Raw genomic sequence first — 20,626 nt, 5'->3', positions numbered from 1 at the left:
GTACATCTTAGAACATTAAAGGATCAGCCGCTGTACAACACAGAACACTAAAGGAACAGCAGCTGTACATCTTAGAACATTAAAGGATCAGCCGCTGTACAACACAGAACACTAAAGGAACAGCAGCTGTACATCTTAGAACATTAAAGGATCAGCCGCTGTACAACACAGAACACTAAAGGAACAGCTGCTGAAAGACACAGAACACTAAAGGAGAAGCCGCTGTACAACACAGAACACTAAAGGAACAGCTGCTGTACAACACCAAACACTAAAGGATCAGCCGCTTTACAACACATAACACTAATGGAACAGCTCCTTAAAGACACAGAACACTGAAAGATCAGCCGCTGAAAGACATAGAACACTAAAGGAAAAGCCGCTATACATCACAAAACACTAAAGGAACAGCAGCTTAAAGACATGTAACACTAAAGGAACAGCAGTTTAAAGACACAGAACACTAAAGGATCAGCCGCTGTACAACACAGATTACTAAAGGATCAGCTAAAGAAAGACAAGGAACACTAAAGGATCAGCCTCTATACAACACAGAACACTAAAGGAACAGCTGCTTAAAGACACTGAATAATAAAGCAACAACCGCTGTACAACACAGAAGCTTTAAGGAAGAGCTGATGAAAGACACAGAACACTAAAGGATCAGCCGCTGTACAACACAGAACACTAAAGGAACAGCTGCTGAAAGACATAGAACACTAAAGGAACAGCTCCCGTACAACACAGAACACTAAAGGAACAGCTGCTGAAAAACGCTGAACACTAAATGAACAGCTACAGAAAGACAAGGAACACTAAAGGATCAGCCACTATACAACACAGAACACTAAAGGATCAGCAGCTGCAAGACACAGAACACTAAAGCATCAGCAGCTGTACAAAACAGAACACCAGAGGAACAGTTGCTGAAAGACACAGAACACTAAAAGATCAGCCGCTATACAACACAGAACACTAAAGGATCAGCAGCTGAGAAACACAGAACACTAACGGAACAGCAGCTGTACAAAACAGAACACCAGAGGATCAGCCGCTGTACAACACAGAACACTAAAAGATCAGCCGCTGTACAATACAGAAGACTGAAGGAACAGCAGCTGTACATCTTAGAACATTAAAGGATCAGCTGCTGTACAACACAGAAGATTAAAGGAACAGCAGCTGTACATCACAGTACACTAAAGGATCAGCCGCTGTACAACACAGAAGACTGAAGGAACAGCAGCTGTACATCTTAGAACATTAAAGGATCAGCCGCTGTACAACACAGAACACTAAAGGAACAGCTGCTGAAAGACACAGAACACTAAAGGATCAGCCGCTTTACAACACAGAACACTAAAAGATCAGCCGCTGTACAACACAGAAGACTAAAGAAACAGCAGCTGTACATCTTAGAACATTAAAGGATCAGCCGCTGTACAACACAGAACACTAAGGGATCAGCCGCTTTACAACACAGAACACTAATGGATCAGCCGCTATACAACACAGAACACTAAAGGAAAAGCTGCTGAAAGACACAGAACACTAAAGGATCAGCCGCATTACAACATAGAACACTAAAGGATCAGCAGCTGAGAAACACAGAACACTAAAGGATCAGCCGGCGTACAACACAGAACACTAAAGGGTCAACCCCTGTACAACACAGAACACTAAAGGATCAACCGCTGTACAACACAGAACACCAGAGGAACAGTTGCTGAAAGACACAGAACACTAAAAGATCAGCCGCTATACAACACAGAACACTAAAGGAAAAGGTGCTGTACAACACAGAACACTAAAGAACAGCCGCTGTACAACACAGAAAACTAAAGGAACAGCAGCTGTACAACACAGAAGACTAAAGGAACAGCAGCTTTACATCTTAGAACATTAAAGGATCAGCCGCTGTACAACACAGAACACTAAAAGATCAGCTGCTGTACAACACAGAAGACTAAAGGAACACCAGCTCTACATCTTAGAACATTAAAGGATCAGTCGCTGTACAACACAGAACACTAAAAGATCAGCCGCTGTACAACACAGAAGACTAAAGGAACAGCAGCTGTACATCTTAGAACATTAAAGGATCAGCCGCTGTACAACACAGAACACTAAAGGAACAGCAGCTGTACATCTTAAAACATTAAAGGATCAGCCGCTGTACAACAAAGAACACTAAAGGAACAGCTGCTGAAAGACACAGAACACTAAAGGAGAAGCCGCTGTACAACACAGAACACTAAAGGAACAGCTGCTGTACAACACCAAACACTAAAGGATCAGCCGCTTTACAACACATAACACTAATGGAACAGCTCCTTAAAGACACAGAACACTGAAAGATCAGCCGCTGAAAGACATAAAACACTAAAGGAAAAGCCGCTATACATCACAGAACACTAAAGGAACAGCAGCTTAAAGACATGTAACACTAAAGTAACAGCAGTTTAAAGACACAGAACACTAAAGGATCAGCCGCTGTACAACACAGATTACTAAAGGATCAGCTACAGAAAGACAAAGAACACTAAAGGATCAGCCTCTATACAACACAGAACACTAAAGGAACAGCTGCTTAAAGACACTGAATAATAAAGCAACAACCGCTGTACAACACAGAAGCTTTAAGGAAGAGCTGATGAAAGACACAGAACACTAAAGGATCAGCCGCTGTACAACACAGAACACTAAAGGAACAGCTGCTGAAAAACGCTTAACACTAAATGAACAGCTACAGAAAGACAAGGAACACTAAAGGATCAGCCACTATACAACACAGAATACTAAAGGATCAGCAGCTGCAAGACACAGAACACTAAAGGATCAGCAGCTGAAAGACACAGAACACTAAAGGATTAGCTGCTGAAAGACACTGAACACTAAAGCAACAGCCGCTGTACAACACAGAAGACTAAAGAAACAGCAGCTGTACATCTTAGAACATTAAAGGATCAGCCGCTGTACAACACAGAACACTAAGGGATCAGCCGCTTTACAACACAGAACACTAATGGATCAGCCGGTATACAACACAGAACACTAAACGAAAAGCTGCTGAAAGACACAGAACACTAAAGGATCAGCCGCATTACAACATAGAACACTAAAGGATCAGCCGCTATACAACACAGAACACTAAAGGATCAGCAGCTGAGAAACACAGAACACTAAAGGAACAGCAGCTTTAAGACACAGAACACTAAAGGAACAGCTGCTGAAAGACACAGAACACTAAAGGATCAGCAGCTGCAAGACACAGAACACTAAAGGATTAGCTGCTGTACAACACAGAACACTAAAGGAACAGCTGCTGAAAGACTTTGAACAATAAAACAACAACCGCTGTACAACACAGAAGCCTTAAGGAACAGCTGTTGAAAGACATAGATGACTAAAGGAACAGCAGCTTAAAAATACAGAACAGTAAAGTAGCAGCAGCTTAAAGACACAGAACACTAAAAGATCAGCCACTATAAAACACAGAACACTAAAGGATCAGCCGCTGTACAACATAGAACACTAAAGGAACAGCTGCTAAAAGACATAGAACGCTAAAAGAACAGCAGCTTAAAAACACAGAACAGTAAAGGAACAGCAGCTTAAAGACACAGAACACAAAAAGATCAGCCGCTATAAAACACAGAACACTAAAGGATCAGCCGCTGTAAAACATAGAACACTAAAGGAACAGCTGCTGAAAGACATAAAACACTAAAGGAACACATCCTGTACAACACAAAACACTAAAGGAACAGCTCCTGAAAGACAGTGAACACTAAAGGATCAGCCGCTGTACAACATAGAACACTAAAGGATCAGCTGCTGAAATACACAGAACACTAAAGGAACAGCTGCTGAAAGACACAGAACACTAAAGGAACAGCAGCTGAAAGACACAGAACACTAAAGGAACAGCTGCTGAAAGACACACAACACTAAAGGAACAGCAGCTGTAAGACACAGAACACTAAAGGATCAGCAGCTGCAAGACACAAAACACTAAAGGATTAGCTGCTGAAAGACACAGAACACTAAAGGAACAGCTGCTGAAAGACACACAACACTAAAGGAACAACAGCTTTAAGACACAGAACACTAAAGGAACAGCTGCTGTAAGACACAGAACACTAAAGGAACAGTTGTTGAAAGACACAGAACACTAAAGGATCAGCCGCTGTACAACACAGAACACTAAAGGAACAGCTGCTGAAAGACACAGAACACTAAAGGAACAGCTGCTGAAAGACACAGAACACTACAGGAACAGCCCCTGTACAACACATAACACTAAAGGAACAGCTGCTGAAAGACACAGAACACTAAAAGAACAGCTGCTGAAAGACACACAACACTAAAGGAACAGCAGCTTTAAGACACAGAACACTAAAGGAACAGCTGCTGAAAGACACTGAACACTAAAGGAACAGTTGTTGAAAGACACAGAACACTAAAAGATCAGCCGCTGTACAACACAGAACACTAAAGGAACAGCTGCTGAAAGACACAGAACACTAAAGGAACAGCTGCTGAAAGACACACAACACTAAAGGAACAGCAGCTGAAAGACACAGAACACTAAAGGATCAGCAGCTGCAAGACACAGAACACTAAAGGATCAGCAGCTGAAAGACACAAAACACTAAAGGATTAGCTGCTGAAAGACACTGAACACTAAAGCAACAGCCGCTGTACAACACAGAAGCCTTAAGGAACAGCTGTTGAAAGACATAGATGACTAAAGGAACAGCAGCTTAAAAACACAGAACAGTAAAGTAGCAGCAGCTTAAAGACACAGAACACTAAAAGATCAGCCACTATAAAACACAGAACACTAAAGGATCAGCCGCTGTACAACATAGAACACTGAAAGAACAGCTGCTGAAAGACATAGAACACTAAAGGATCAGCTGCTGAAATACACAGAACACTAAAGGATCAGCCGCTGTACAACACAGAACACTAAAGGAACAGCTGCTGAAAGACTTTGAACAATAAAGCAACAACCGCTGTACAACACAGAAGCCTTAAGGAAGAGCTGTTGAAAGACACAGAACACTAAAGGATCAGCCGCTGTACAACATAGAACACTAAAGGAACAGCTGCTGAAAAACGCTGAACACTAAATGAACAGCTACAGAAAGACAAGGAACACTAAAGGATCAGCCACTATACAACACAGAATACTAAAGGATCAGCAGCTGCAAGACACAGAACACTAAAGGATCAGCAGCTGAAAGACACAGAACACTAAAGGATTAGCTGCTGAAAGACACTGAACACTAAAGCAACAGCCGCTGTACAACACAGAAGACTAAAGAAACAGCAGCTGTACATCTTAGAACATTAAAGGATCAGCCGCTGTACAACACAGAACACTAAAGGAACAGCTCCTGTACAACACAGAACACTAAAGGAACAGCTGCTGAAAAACGCTGAACACTAAATGAACAGCTACAGAAAGACAAGGAACACTAAAGGATCAGCCACTATACAACACAGAATACTAAAGGATCAGCAGCTGCAAGACACAGAACACTAAAGGATCAGCAGCTGAAAGACACAGAACACTAAAGGATTAGCTGCTGAAAGACACTGAACACTAAAGCAACAGCCGCTGTACAACACAGAAGACTAAAGAAACAGCAGCTGTACATCTTAGAACATTAAAGGATCAGCCGCTGTACAACACAGAACACTAAAGGAACAGCTCCTGTACAACACAGAACACTAAAGGAACAGCTGCTGAAAAACGCTGAACACTAAATGAACAGCTACAGAAAGACAAGGAACACTAAAGGATCAGCCACTATACAACACAGAATACTAAAGGATCAGCAGCTGCAAGACACAGAACACTAAAGGATCAGCAGCTGAAAGACACAGAACACTAAAGCAACAGCCGCTGTACAACACAGAAGACTAAAGAAACAGCAGCTGTACATCTTAGAACATTAAAATATCAGCCGCTGTACAACACAGAACACTAAGGGATCAGCCGCTTTACAACACAGAACACTAATGGATCAGCCGCTATACAACACAGAACACTAAAGGAAAAGCTGCTGAAAGACACAGAACACTAAAGGATCAGCCGCATTACAACATAAAACACTAAAGGATCAGCCGCTATACAACACAGAACACTAAAGGATCAGCAGCTGAGAAACACAGAACACTAAAGGAACAGCAGCTTTAAGACACAGAACACTAAAGGAACAGCTGCTGAAAGACACAGAACACTAAAGGATCAGCAGCTGCAAGACACAGAACACTAAAGGATTAGCTGCTGTACAACACAGAACACTAAAGGAACAGCTGCTGAAAGACTTTGAACAATAAAGCAACAACCGCTGTACAACACAGAAGCCTTAAGGAACAGCTGTTGAAAGACATAGATGACTAAAGGAACAGCAGCTTAAAAATACAGAACAGTAAAGTAGCAGCAGCTTAAAGACACAGAACACTAAAAGATCAGCCACTATAAAACACAAAACACTAAAGGATCAGCCGCTGTACAACATAGAACACTAAAGGAACAGCTGCTAAAAGACATAGAACGCTAAAGGAACAGCAGCTTAAAAACACAGAACAGTAAAGGAACAGCAGCTTAAAGACACAGAACACAAAAAGATCAGCCGCTATAAAACACAGAACACTAAAGGATCAGCCGCTGTAAAACATAGAACACTAAAGGAACAGCTGCTGAAAGACATAAAACACTAAAGGAACACATCCTGTACAACACAAAACACTAAAGGAACAGTTCCTGAAAGACAGTGAACACTAAAGGATCAGCCGCTGTACAACATAGAACACTAAAGGATCATCTGCTGAAATACACAGAACACTAAAGGAACAGCTGCTGAAAGACACAGAACACTAAAGGATCAGCCGCTGTACAACATAAAACACTAAAGGAACAGCTGCTGAAAGACATAGAACGCTAAAGGAACAGCAGCTTAAAAACACAGAACAGTAAAGGAACAGTAGCTTAAAGACACAGAACACTAAAGGAACAGCTGCTGAAAGACACTGAACACTAAAGGAACAGTTGTTGAAAGACACAGAACACTAAAGGATCAGCCGCTGTAAAACATAGAACACTAAAGGAACAGCTGCTGAAAGACATAAAACACTAAAGGAACACATCCTGTACAACACAAAACACTAAAGGAACAGTTCCTGAAAGACAGTGAACACTAAAGGATCAGCCCCTGTACAACACAGAACACTAAAGGAACAGCTGCTGAAAGACACAGAACACTAAAGGAACAGCTGCTGAAAGACACACAACACTAAAGGAACAGCAGCTTTAAGACACAGAACACTAAAGGAACAGCTGCTGAAAGACACTGAACACTAAAGGAACAGTTGTTGAAAGACACAGAACACTAAAAGATCAGCCGCTGTACAACACAGAACACTAAAGGAACAGCTGCTGAAAGACACAGAACACTAAAGGAACAGCTGCTGAAAGACACACAACACTAAAGGAACAGCAGCTGAAAGACACAGAACACTAAAGGATCAGCAGCTGCAAGACACAGAACACTAAAGGATCAGCAGCTGAAAGACACAAAACACTAAAGGATTAGCTGCTGAAAGACACTGAACACTAAAGCAACAGCCGCTGTACAACACAGAAGCCTTAAGGAACAGCTGTTGAAAGACATAGATGACTAAAGGAACAGCAGCTTAAAAACACAGAACAGTAAAGTAGCAGCAGCTTAAAGACACAGAACACTAAAAGATCAGCCACTATAAAACACAGAACACTAAAGGATCAGCCGCTGTACAACATAGAACACTGAAAGAACAGCTGCTGAAAGACATAGAACACTAAAGGATCAGCTGCTGAAATACACAGAACACTAAAGGATCAGCCGCTGTACAACACAGAACACTAAAGGAACAGCTGCTGAAAGACTTTGAACAATAAAGCAACAACCGCTGTACAACACAGAAGCCTTAAGGAAGAGCTGTTGAAAGACACAGAACACTAAAGGATCAGCCGCTGTACAACATAGAACACTAAAGGAACAGCTGCTGAAAAACGCTGAACACTAAATGAACAGCTACAGAAAGACAAGGAACACTAAAGGATCAGCCACTATACAACACAGAATACTAAAGGATCAGCAGCTGCAAGACACAGAACACTAAAGGATCAGCAGCTGAAAGACACAGAACACTAAAGGATTAGCTGCTGAAAGACACTGAACACTAAAGCAACAGCCGCTGTACAACACAGAAGACTAAAGAAACAGCAGCTGTACATCTTAGAACATTAAAGGATCAGCCGCTGTACAACACAGAACACTAAAGGAACAGCTCCTGTACAACACAGAACACTAAAGGAACAGCTGCTGAAAAACGCTGAACACTAAATGAACAGCTACAGAAAGACAAGGAACACTAAAGGATCAGCCACTATACAACACAGAATACTAAAGGATCAGCAGCTGCAAGACACAGAACACTAAGGGATCAGCCGCTTTACAACACAGAACACTAATGGATCAGCCGCTATACAACACAGAACACTAAAGGAAAAGCTGCTGAAAGACACAGAACACTAAAGGATCAGCCGCATTACAACATAGAACACTAAAGGATCAGCCGCTATACAACACAGAACACTAAAGGATCAGCAGCTGAGAAACACAGAACACTAAAGGAACAGCAGCTTTAAGACACAGAACACTAAAGGAACAGCTGCTGAAAGACACAGAACACTAAAGGATCAGCAGCTGCAAGACACAGAACACTAAAGGATTAGCTGCTGTACAACACAGAACACTAAAGGAACAGCTGCTGAAAGACTTTGAACAATAAAGCAACAACCGCTGTACAACACAGAAGCCTTAAGGAACAGCTGTTGAAAGACATAGATGACTAAAGGAACAGCAGCTTAAAAATACAGAACAGTAAAGTAGCAGCAGCTTAAAGACACAGAACACTAAAAGATCAGCCACTATAAAACACAAAACACTAAAGGATCAGCCGCTGTACAACATAGAACACTAAAGGAACAGCTGCTAAAAGACATAGAACGCTAAAGGAACAGCAGCTTAAAAACACAGAACAGTAAAGGAACAGCAGCTTAAAGACACAGAACACAAAAAGATCAGCCGCTATAAAACACAGAACACTAAAGGATCAGCCGCTGTAAAACATAGAACACTAAAGGAACAGCTGCTGAAAGACATAAAACACTAAAGGAACACATCCTGTACAACACAAAACACTAAAGGAACAGTTCCTGAAAGACAGTGAACACTAAAGGATCAGCCGCTGTACAACATAGAACACTAAAGGATCATCTGCTGAAATACACAGAACACTAAAGGAACAGCTGCTGAAAGACACAGAACACTAAAGGATCAGCCGCTGTACAACATAAAACACTAAAGGAACAGCTGCTGAAAGACATAGAACGCTAAAGGAACAGCAGCTTAAAAACACAGAACAGTAAAGGAACAGTAGCTTAAAGACACAGAACACTAAAGGAACAGCTGCTGAAAGACACTGAACACTAAAGGAACAGTTGTTGAAAGACACAGAACACTAAAGGATCAGCCCCTGTACAACACAGAACACTAAAGGAACAGCTGCTGAAAGACACAGAACACTAAAGGAACAGCTGCTGAAAGACACACAACACTAAAGGAACAGCAGCTTTAAGACACAGAACACTAAAGGAACAGCTGCTGAAAGACACTGAACACTAAAGGAACAGTTGTTGAAAGACACAGAACACTAAAAGATCAGCCGCTGTACAACACAGAACACTAAAGGAACAGCTGCTGAAAGACACAGAACACTAAAGGAACAGCTGCTGAAAGACACACAACACTAAAGGAACAGCAGCTGAAAGACACAGAACACTAAAGGATCAGCAGCTGCAAGACACAGAACACTAAAGGATCAGCAGCTGAAAGACACAAAACACTAAAGGATTAGCTGCTGAAAGACACTGAACACTAAAGCAACAGCCGCTGTACAACACAGAAGCCTTAAGGAACAGCTGTTGAAAGACATAGATGACTAAAGGAACAGCAGCTTAAAGACACAAAACACTAAAAGATCAGGCACTATAAAACTCAGAACACTAAAGGATCAGCCGCTGTACAACATAGAACACTGAAAGAACAGCTGCTGAAAGACATAGAACACTAAAGGATCAGCTGCTGAAATACACAGAACAATAAAGCAACAACCGCTGTACAACACAGAACACTAAAGGAACAGCTGCTGAAAGACACAGAACACTAAAGGATCAGCCGCTGTACAACATAGAACACTAAAGGAACAGCTGCTGAAAGACATAGAACGCTAAAGGAACAGCAGCTTAAAAACACATGAACAGTAAAGGAACAGTAGCTTAAAGACACAGACACAAAAAGATCAGCCGCTATAAAACACAGAACACTAAAGGATCAGCCGCTGTAAAACATAGAACACTAAAGGAACAGCTGCTGAAAGACATAAAACACTAAAGGAACACCTCCTGTACAACACAAAACACTAAAGGAACAGCTCCTGGAAGACAGTGAACAATAAAGGATCAGCCTCTATACAACACAGAACACTAAAGGAACAGCTGCTGAAAGACACAGAACACTAAAGGAACAGCTGCTGAAAGACACACAACACTAAAAGAACAGCTGCTGAAAGACACTGACCACTAAAGGATCAGCTGCTGAAATACACAGAACAATAAAGGATCAGCCGCTGTACAACACAGAACACTAAAGGAACAGCTGCTGAAAGACATAAAACACTAAAGGAACAGCTCCTGTACAACACAAAACACTAAAGGAACAGCTCCTGAAAGACAGTGAACACTAAAGGATCAGCCGCTGTACAACACAGAACACTAAAGGAACAGCTGCTGAAAGACACAGAACACTAAAGGAACAGCAGCTGAAAGACACAGAACACTAAAGGAACAGTTGCTGAAAGACACAAAACACTAAAGGAACAGCTGCTGAAAGACACACAACACTAAAGGAACAGCTGCTGAAAGACACACAACACTAAAGGAACAGCAGCTTTAAGACACAGAACACTAAAGGAACAGCTGCTGAAAGACACAGAACACTAAAGGATCAGCAGCTGCAAGACACAGAACACTAAAGGATAAGCTGCTGAAAGACACTGAACACTAAAGGAACAGTTGCTGAAAGACACAGAACACTAAAGGAACAGCTGCTGAAAGACACAGAACACTAAAGGAACAGCTGCTGAAAGACACACAACACTAAAGGAACAGCTGCTGAAAGACACAGAACACTAAAGGAACAGCTGCTGAAAGACACACAACACTAAAGGAACAGCAGCTTTAAGACACAGAACACTAAAGGAACAGCTGCTGAAAGACACAGAACACTAAAGGATCAGCAGCTGCAAGACACAGAACACTAAAGGATAAGCTGCTGAAAGACACTGAACACTAAAGGAACAGTTGCTGAAAGACACAGAACACTAAAGGAACAGCTGCTGAAAGACACAGAACACTAAAGGAACAGCTGCTGAAAGACACACAACACTAAAGGAACAGCAGCTTTAAGACATAGAACACTAAAGGAACAGCTGCTGAAAGACACAGAACACTAAAGGAACAGCCGCTGTACAACACAGAACACTAAAGGAACAGCTGCTGAAAGACACAGAACACTAAAGGAACAGCTGCTGAAAGACACACAACACTAAAGGAACAGCAGCTTTAAGACAAAGGAACACTAAAGGAACAGCTGCTGAAAGACACTGAACACTAAAGGAACAGTTGTTGAAAGACACAGAACACTAAAGGATCAGCCGCTGTACAACATAGAACACTAAAGGAACAGCTGCTTAAAGACATAGAACGCTAAAGGAACAGCAGCTTAAAAACACAGAACAGTAAAGGAACAGCAGCTTTAAGACACAGGACACTAAAGGAACAGCTGCTGAAAGACACTGAACACTAAAGGAACAGTTGTTGAAAGACACAGAACACTAAAGGATCAGCCGCTGTACAACACAGAATACTAAAGGAACAGCTGCTGAAAGACACTGAACACTAAAGGAACAGCTGCTGAAAGACACTGAACACTAAAGGAACAGTTGTTGAAAGACACAGAACACTAAAAGATCAGCCGCTGTACAACATAGAACACTAAAGGAACAGCTGCTTAAAGACATAGAACGCTAAAGGAACAGCAGCTTAAAGACACAGAACGCTAAAGGAACAGTAGCTTAAAGACACAGAACACAAAAAGATCAGCCGCTATAAAACACAGAACACTACAGGATCAGCCGCTGTAAAACATAGAACACTAAAGGATCAGCTGCTGAAATACACAGAACAATAAAGGAACACCTCCTGAAAGACAGTGAACAATAAAGGATCAGCCTCTATACAACACAGAACACTAAAGGATCAGCCACTGTACAACACAGAACACTAAAGGAACAGCTGCTGAAAGACACAGAACACTAAAGGAACAGCTGCTGAAAGACACACAACACTAAAAGAACAGCTGCTGAAAGACACTGAACACTAAAGGATCAGCTGCTGAAATACACAGAACAATAAAGGATCAGCCGCTGTACAACACAGAACACTAAAGGAACAGCTGCTGAAAGACATAAAACACTAAAGGAACAGCTCCTGTACAACACAAAACACTAAAGGAACAGCTCCTGAAAGACAGTGAACACTAAAGGATCAGCCGCTGTACAACACAGAACACTAAAGGAACAGCTGCTGAAAGACACAGAACACTAAAGGAACAGCAGCTGAAAGACACTGAACACTAAAGGAACAGCAGCTTAAAGACACAGAACACTAAAGGAACAGTTGCTGAAAGACACAAAACACTAAAGGAACAGCTGCTGAAAGACACAGAACACTAAAGGAACAGCTGCTGAAAGACACACAACACTAAAGGAACAGCAGCTTTAAGACACAGAACACTAAAGGAACAGCTGCTGAAAGACACAGAACACTAAAGGATCAGCAGCTGCAAGACACAGAACACTAAAGGATAAGCTGCTGAAAGACACTGAACACTAAAGGAACAGTTGCTGAAAGACACAGAACACTAAAGGAACAGCTGCTGAAAGACACAGAACACTAAAGGAACAGCTGCTGAAAGACACACAACACTAAAGGAACAGCAGCTTTAAGACATAGAACACTAAAGGAACAGCTGCTGAAAGACACAGAACACTAAAGGAACAGCCGCTGTACAACACAGAACACTAAAGGAACAGCTGCTGAAAGACACAGAACACTAAAGGAACAGCTGCTGAAAGACACACAACACTAAAGGAACAGCAGCTTTAAGACAAAGGAACACTAAAGGAACAGCTGCTGAAAGACACTGAACACTAAAGGAACAGTTGTTGAAAGACACAGAACACTAAAGGATCAGCCGCTGTACAACATAGAACACTAAAGGAACAGCTGCTGAAAGACATAGAACGCTAAAGGAACAGCAGCTTAAAAACACAGAACAGTAAAGGAACAGCAGCTTTAAGACACAGGACACTAAAGGAACAGCTGCTGAAAGACACTGAACACTAAAAGAAGAGTTGTTGAAAGACACAGAACACTAAAGGATCAGCCGCTGTACAACACAGAATACTAAAGGAACAGCTGCTGAAAGACACTGAACACTAAAGGAACAGCTGCTGAAAGACACTGAACACTAAAGGAACAGTTGTTGAAAGACACAGAACACTAAAAGATCAGCCGCTGTACAACATAGAACACTAAAGGAACAGCTGCTTAAAGACATAGAACGCTAAAGGAACAGCAGCTTAAAGACACAGAACGCTAAAGGAACAGTAGCTTAAAGACACAGAACACAAAAAGATCAGCCGCTATAAAACACAGAACACTACAGGATCAGCCGCTGTAAAACATAGAACACTAAAGGATCAGCTGCTGAAATACACAGAACAATAAAGGATCAGCCGCTGTACAACACAGAACACTAAAGGAACAGCTGCTGAAAGACATAAAACACTAAAGGAACAGCTCCTGTACAACACCAAACACTAAAGGATCAGCCGCTGTACAACACAGAACACTAAAAGAACAGCTGCTGAAAGACACAGAACACTAAAGGAACAGCTGCTGAAAGACACAGAACACTAAAGGAAAAGCTGCTGAAAGACACAGAACACTAAAGAATTAGCTGCTGAAAGACACTGAACACTAAAGGAACAGTTGCTGAAAGACACAGAACACTAAAGGAACAGCTGCTGAAAGACACACAACACTAAAGGAACAGCTGCTGAAAGACACACAACACTAAAGGAACAGCAGCTTTAAGACACAGAACACTAAAGGAACAGCTGCTGAAAGACACAGAACACTAAAGGAACAGCCGCTGTACAACACAGAACACTAAAGGAACAGCTGCTGAAAGACACAGAACACTAAAGGAACAGCTGCTGAAAGACACACAACACTAAAGGAACAGCAGCTTTAAGACACAGAACACTAAAGGAACAGCTGCTGAAAGACACTGAACACTAAAGGAACAGCTGCTGAAAGACACTGAACACTAAAGGAACAGCTGCTGAAAGACACAGAACACTAAAGAAACAGCCGCTGTACAACACAGAACACTAAAGGAACAGCTGCTGAAAGACACAGAACACTAAAGGAACAGCTGCTGAACGACACACAACACTAAAGGATCAGCCGCTGTACAACACAGAACACTAAAGTAACAGCTGCTGAAAGACACTGAACACTAAAGGAACAGCAGCTTAAAGACACAGAACACTAAAGGAACAGTTGCTGAAAGACACAGAACACTAAAGGAACAGATGCTGAAAGACACAGAACACTAAAGGAACAGCTGCTGAAAGACACACAACACTAAAGGAACCGCTGCTGAAAGACAAACAACACTAAAGGAACAGCAGCTTTAAGACACAGAACACTAAAGGAACAGCTGCTGAAAGACACAGAACACTAAAGGAACCGCTGCTGAAAGACACACAACACTAAAGGAACAGCTGCTGAAAGACACTGAACACTAAAGGAACAGCTGCTGAAAGACACAAAACACTAAAAGAACAGCTCCTGAAAGACACAGAACACTAAAGGAACAGCTGCTGAAAGACACAGAACACTAAAGGAACAGCTGCTGAAAGACACACAACACTAAAGGAACAGCTGCTGAAAGACACACAACACTAAAGGATCAGCCGCTGTACAACACAGAACACTAAAGTAACAGCTGCTGAAAGACACTGAACACTAAAGGAACAGCAGCTTAAAGACACAGAACACTAAAGGAACAGTTGCTGAAAGACACAGAACACTAAAGGAACAGTTGCTGAAAGACACAGAACACTAAAGGAACAGCTGCTGAAAGACACACAACACTAAAGGAACCGCTGCTGAAAGACAAACAACACTAAAGGAACAGCAGCTTTAAGACACAGAACACTAAAGGAACAGCTGCTGAAAGACACAGAACACTAAAGGAACCGCTGCTGAAAGACACACAACACTAAAGGAACAGCTGCTGAAAGACACTGAACACTAAAGGAACAGCTGCTGAAAGACATAAAACACTAAAGGAACAGCTCCTGAAAGACACAGAACACTAAAGGAACAGCTGCTGAAAGACACACAACACTAAAGGAACAGCAGCTTTAAGACACAGAACACTAAAGGATCAGCCTCTATACAACACAGAACACTAAAGGATCAGCCGCTGTACAACACAGAACACTAAAGGAACAGCTGCTGAAAGACACAGAATACTAAAGGAACAGCTGCTGAAAGACACAGAACACTAAAGGAACAGCTGCTGAAAGACACAGAACACTAAAGGATTAGCTGCTGAAAGACACTGAACACTAAAGGAACAGTTGCTGAAAGACACAGAACACTAAAGGAACAGCTGCTGAAAGACACACAACACTAAAGGAACAGCTGCTGAAAGACACACAACACTAAAGGAACAGCAGCTTTAAGACACAGAACACTAAAGGAACTGCCGCTGTACAACACAGAACACTAAAGGAACAGCTGCTGAAAGACACAGAACACTAAAGGAACAGCTGCTGAAAGACACACAACACTAAAGGAACAGCAGCTTTAAGACACAGAACACTAAAGGAACAGCTGCTGAAAGACACTGAACACTAAAGGAACAGCTGCTGAAAGACACTGAACACTAAAGGAACAGCTGCTGAAATACACTGAACACTAAAGGAACAGCTGCTGAAAGACACAGAACACTAAAGGAACAGCCGCTGTACAACACAGAACACTAAAGGAACAGCTGCTGAAAGACACAGAACACTAAAGGAACAGCTGCTGAAAGACACACAACACTAAAGGATCAGCCGCTGTACAACACAGAACACTAAAGGAACAGCTGCTGAAAGACACTGAACACTAAAGGAACAGCAGCTTAAAAACACAGAACACTAAAAGAACAGTTGCTGAAAGACACAGAACACTAAAAGAACAGCTCCTGAAAGACACACAACACTAAAGGAACCGCTGCTGAAAGACACACAACACTAAAGGAACAGCAGCTTTAAGACACAGAACACTAAAGGAACAGCTGCTGAAAGACACTGAACACTAAAGGAACAGCTGCTGAAAGACACTGAACACTAAAGGAACAGCTGCTGAAAGACACTGAACACTAAAGGAACAGCTGCTGAAAGACACAGAACACTAAAGGATCAGCCGCTGTACAACACAAAACACTAAAGGAACAGCTGCTGAAAGACACTGAACACTAAAGGAACAGCAGCTTAAAAACACAGAACACTAAAAGAACAGTTGCTGAAAGACACAGAACACTAAAGGAACAGCTCCTGAAAGACACACAACACTAAAGGAACCGCTGCTGAAAGACACACAACACTAAAGGAACAGCAGCTTTAAGACACAGAACACTAAAGGAACAGCTGCTGAAAGACACAGAACACTAAAGGATCAGCCGCTGTACAACACAGAACACTAAAGGAACAGCTGCTGAAAGACACAGAACACTAAAGGAACAGCTGCTGAAAGACACACATCACTAAAGGATCAGCCGCTGTACAACACAGAACACTAAAGGAACAGCTGCTGAAAGACACTGAACACTAAAGGAACAGCAGCTTAAAAACACAGAACACTAAAAGAACAGTTGCTGAAAGACACAGAACACTAAAGGATCAGCCGCTGTACAACACAGAACACTAAAGGAACCGCTGCTGAAAGACACACAACACTAAAGGAACAGCAGCTTTAAGACAGAACACTAAAGGAACAGCTGCTGAAAGACACTGAACACTAAAGGATCAGCCGCTATACAACACAATATTTTTTCTTTTAAAACTTTATAAAAAGGTAAATGAAGGTCAACCTTTGAGGTAAAGAACTTCTAAAGTACACATATCTATATTTAAAACAGATCATGTTGTCAGACTTTGTGTTCCTCCTCAGCATCAGTACTAAGCAACCTAAAAACGACCTTCTGATAATAGAACTGTCACTGACAGCCAAGCAGATTTAGTGCACTTTGCCTAATAATAATAATAATAATTATCTTTGTTTGCACACAACATTTGCCTTTTTTGGTTTTGAATTCTTCAAGATAGTCATTTCTGTGTGTCTAAAGAGGTGACTGTAGTCCTTATTAGAAAGGACTTCAAAAAACGACAAAACTAAAAAAATTGTATGAATCGGAATAAAAACAAGCAGGACTAAAGTTCTTGTGGCAGCAAACCTTCACATTCACACATTTCAACCAAACCTAGAGTGATAAACGACATTTTTATTGTTTATTTACACATATATGGAGGAGAGTCTTATAGTAACATCTGATCCTGTTAACTGCAATCATCTTTCTTCCTCCGTGGTTCCTGCCCTGAGCCTTACTGACGTCACGGTTGCCAGGCAACCACCAGGGCACCACAGAATCTCTCTTTCCTTGGCGAGGAGGGGGCTGTACGCTTGATTGGCATGTCCCTTGCCTATTTTCATGCACTTTAGCGCCCCCTTTGTGGTTTCAGTGAGATGTGCACGTCCTTGATATGTCTGTTGTGTGAAAGAACGAGGTTTCTTTTCCCGACTGAAGCATAGTGGTAAAACAATCGGACTTCTAATAGGTTTTAGTTTTTTAGATGAAATGTGGTAAAATATCAAACATTTTTACAGTTTTATACAATAAAAATTACTGATCAAATAATCCTAGCCTGCTCACATAGAAGGCAATTCAGCAGACCACGTACTTTGAACCACACATGTTTGAGCTTTTCAGTGAAGTGGGCGACACGGTTTGGTGTTTTGTTTCTGACTGCCTCTGTGTTTAACAGGTCAGCTGTCACTCCTCCTGGATGCTTCCTCCCTCCTCTACCTGCTGCTCTCTGGGGAGGGGGGCTAAGCTGCCTGCGCTTCGTAATCAAGCTTTTTTAAGTTGGAGTCTCTCAGTCCTCTGTGTCGATGCGTCACTGTTAGGTCTGTGGTTCTCCTGCTCAGCTGACACTGAGGTCTGCTAGTCCTTTGTTTGGTTTTTTTGACTTTGCATAGTTCATAGTTTTGTCTTTTTGCAGTTTTCCCTCTTATGAGGAGTTTTGTTTTCCTGTTCCCATTTTTCTGTTATTTATTAAATTGCTTTATGGTGTATTCCAGAGGCTCATCCTGAGTCCTCTCTGCACTTGGGTTCCGTCATTCCAGCCGTAACCGTGGGGACAAGCTTTACATCGACCACTAAGCTGTCATTTAAGCCACGCCTCCATTTGTGTCAGTGTTAAACAAATCTCACCATTTTGGGACCTTTTCCCACCTGTAATGACTCAGTTCTGTGCTGCTTGGAACTGTTCCAAGAAATTCCCATGGAATGTATATCTGTATCCATATTTGAGTCTGTTTCTACAGCAATGTCTGTGCACACACTAAGATGTAATCTTTGCTTCTATGAAGCAGCTGAACTCTGGGAAACCACTGAAGGGATTTTTTTAGTTACAGAGGAGCAGCGGATCCCTGTTTGCAGATGGAGAGGACTGAGTGATGTCTGTCACTCCTCCCTCATCTCCTAAAGTAATTGTGGTACATGGTCATTCACATCTCATGATGGTTGATGTTTTGTTTGTCGTCTCTGCAGGTCAGAGGATTGCAGCAGACCTGCTTCCATGATGATGTCTTCACATCCTTAAGCGGCAGGACAACAGGCTGACTGCAAGCAAACCCTTTTTGTGTTCTGTCACATTAGATATAACTCATCACGTGAAAATGGCGCCTTCTGAACTCTGCTGCTCCTGGCTCTGTATCCGTTCTGGTGAGATCACAGAGGATGACCTCCAGAAACCACTGCTCCTCTGACATCTTAAACTCCACTGGCGGATAGTTTTCAGCTTCAGAAGACTCGTATCTGGAATCGATCAGGTTGGCTCCCTGGCCTCTGGCAGGATGGACGATGGGAGTTGGGTGTGTCTGAGTCCAGCTGAGTTCAATCAGCTTCAGCAGTACAGCGATTGTAAGTTTTCCTGAGCCTCTGAGGGGGGGGGGGTTCTGATCTGAATGATGAGCAGGGGTGTCTAAACGTTTTGCAAAGATGGTCAGATTTGGTGAGGTGAAAATGTGAATTCACCCTGAATTCAACTATTTTAATGAGATTAAATGCAAATGAAAAGTTTTTTTACTGTAGTATTTATCTACATATATTTGAACCAAAATGACTGATTTCCACATTGGACTTTAAAATGAAGAAAGACTTTCTGGAATATAATAATTGGTCAACATTAAAACTGAGTTTATATGAAATGTTAAATTTCAATCATTAATTGCTCACTGTGAACTTCTGAATTTAAACAGGAAAACCTAACAGTTTTCTATTCAGTACAACCCACAACAGTTTTAATCACACACACAAATACTGCAACTTTAGAATTTATTTACCACAGAAGACTGAACAAATACCATCTCTGCACTAATGTGACGGTCTTACTGAGATCTCGATTGCAACAAAAACGTCAGATCTGGCTTGAAGACTGGTTTTAATGTTTTAACTGTATTATGTCCCACAAGTGAGAGTCTTGTCCTCAAGCGGTTCTTGTTAAAGCTCAGAGATCCAAAAGTGTTCCCTGTTTGGGAAAACTTGTGGAGTTTAATGTGAAGTTTCTGCAAACTGAATTTTATGAGTGGATGAATCCAAACCAGATCATTCTGCTGCTGCAGCAGGACCTCTGAGGAACCTCAGCAGGACACTAGACAGAGGTTTCCATCATTGGGTTTCTTCTCTCTGCTGCTCAGAAACAAAGATTTTTTTTTTAAAACTGGTTATTGACCTATTCCTATTATATCATAGCCAGAAACCTTCTGTCTGTGAGAGTATAGGGGTGGATCTGTGTGTATTTGACAGTGTTCATGTATGTGCATGTATTTGCATGTGTATGTGGGGTGGGTGGTAGTGCGTGTGCATGGGTCTGCGTGTGTTTACATGTGTGTGTGTGCGTGTGTGTGTCTTGTCTTCTGAAGTGCAGGGGTGAGTGATGGTCTTTTCCTCCTGCAGTTCTTGTCCTCAGTAACAGGAGCAGATCACTGAGATGTTCACCACAGTTCAGTTTCCCTCTAGATCAGTGTTTCCCAACC

The 20,626-nt window shown here is 41.9% G+C and overlaps 1 protein-coding gene across 6 annotated transcripts in view; it reads left to right on the top strand.

The window, feature by feature from the left end:
- The window catches only part of dgkg (diacylglycerol kinase, gamma), a 208,322-nt gene that overhangs the window by 31,330 nt on the left and 156,366 nt on the right, over nucleotides 1-20,626 (top strand). For all 6 annotated transcript variants that reach the window (XR_013652859.1, XM_078939829.1, XM_078939828.1 and 3 more), the window contains exon 2: nucleotides 19,140-19,511. Coding sequence is in view for 5 of the 6 variants with exons in the window: in XM_078939829.1 (XP_078795955.1) it covers nucleotides 19,445-19,511 (67 nt within the window). In the remaining variant the exon portion in view is untranslated. The remainder of the gene's footprint in view (nucleotides 1-19,139; nucleotides 19,512-20,626) is intronic.

Source organism: Oryzias latipes, chromosome 21, assembly GCF_053564925.1.
Source record: "Oryzias latipes strain Hd-rR chromosome 21, Olatipes_Hd-rR_3.1".
NCBI lineage: Eukaryota > Metazoa > Chordata > Actinopteri > Beloniformes > Adrianichthyidae > Oryzias > Oryzias latipes.
Note: the sequence above shows the minus strand (reverse complement) of the source record. Positions and strands in the feature narration are given on the sequence as shown.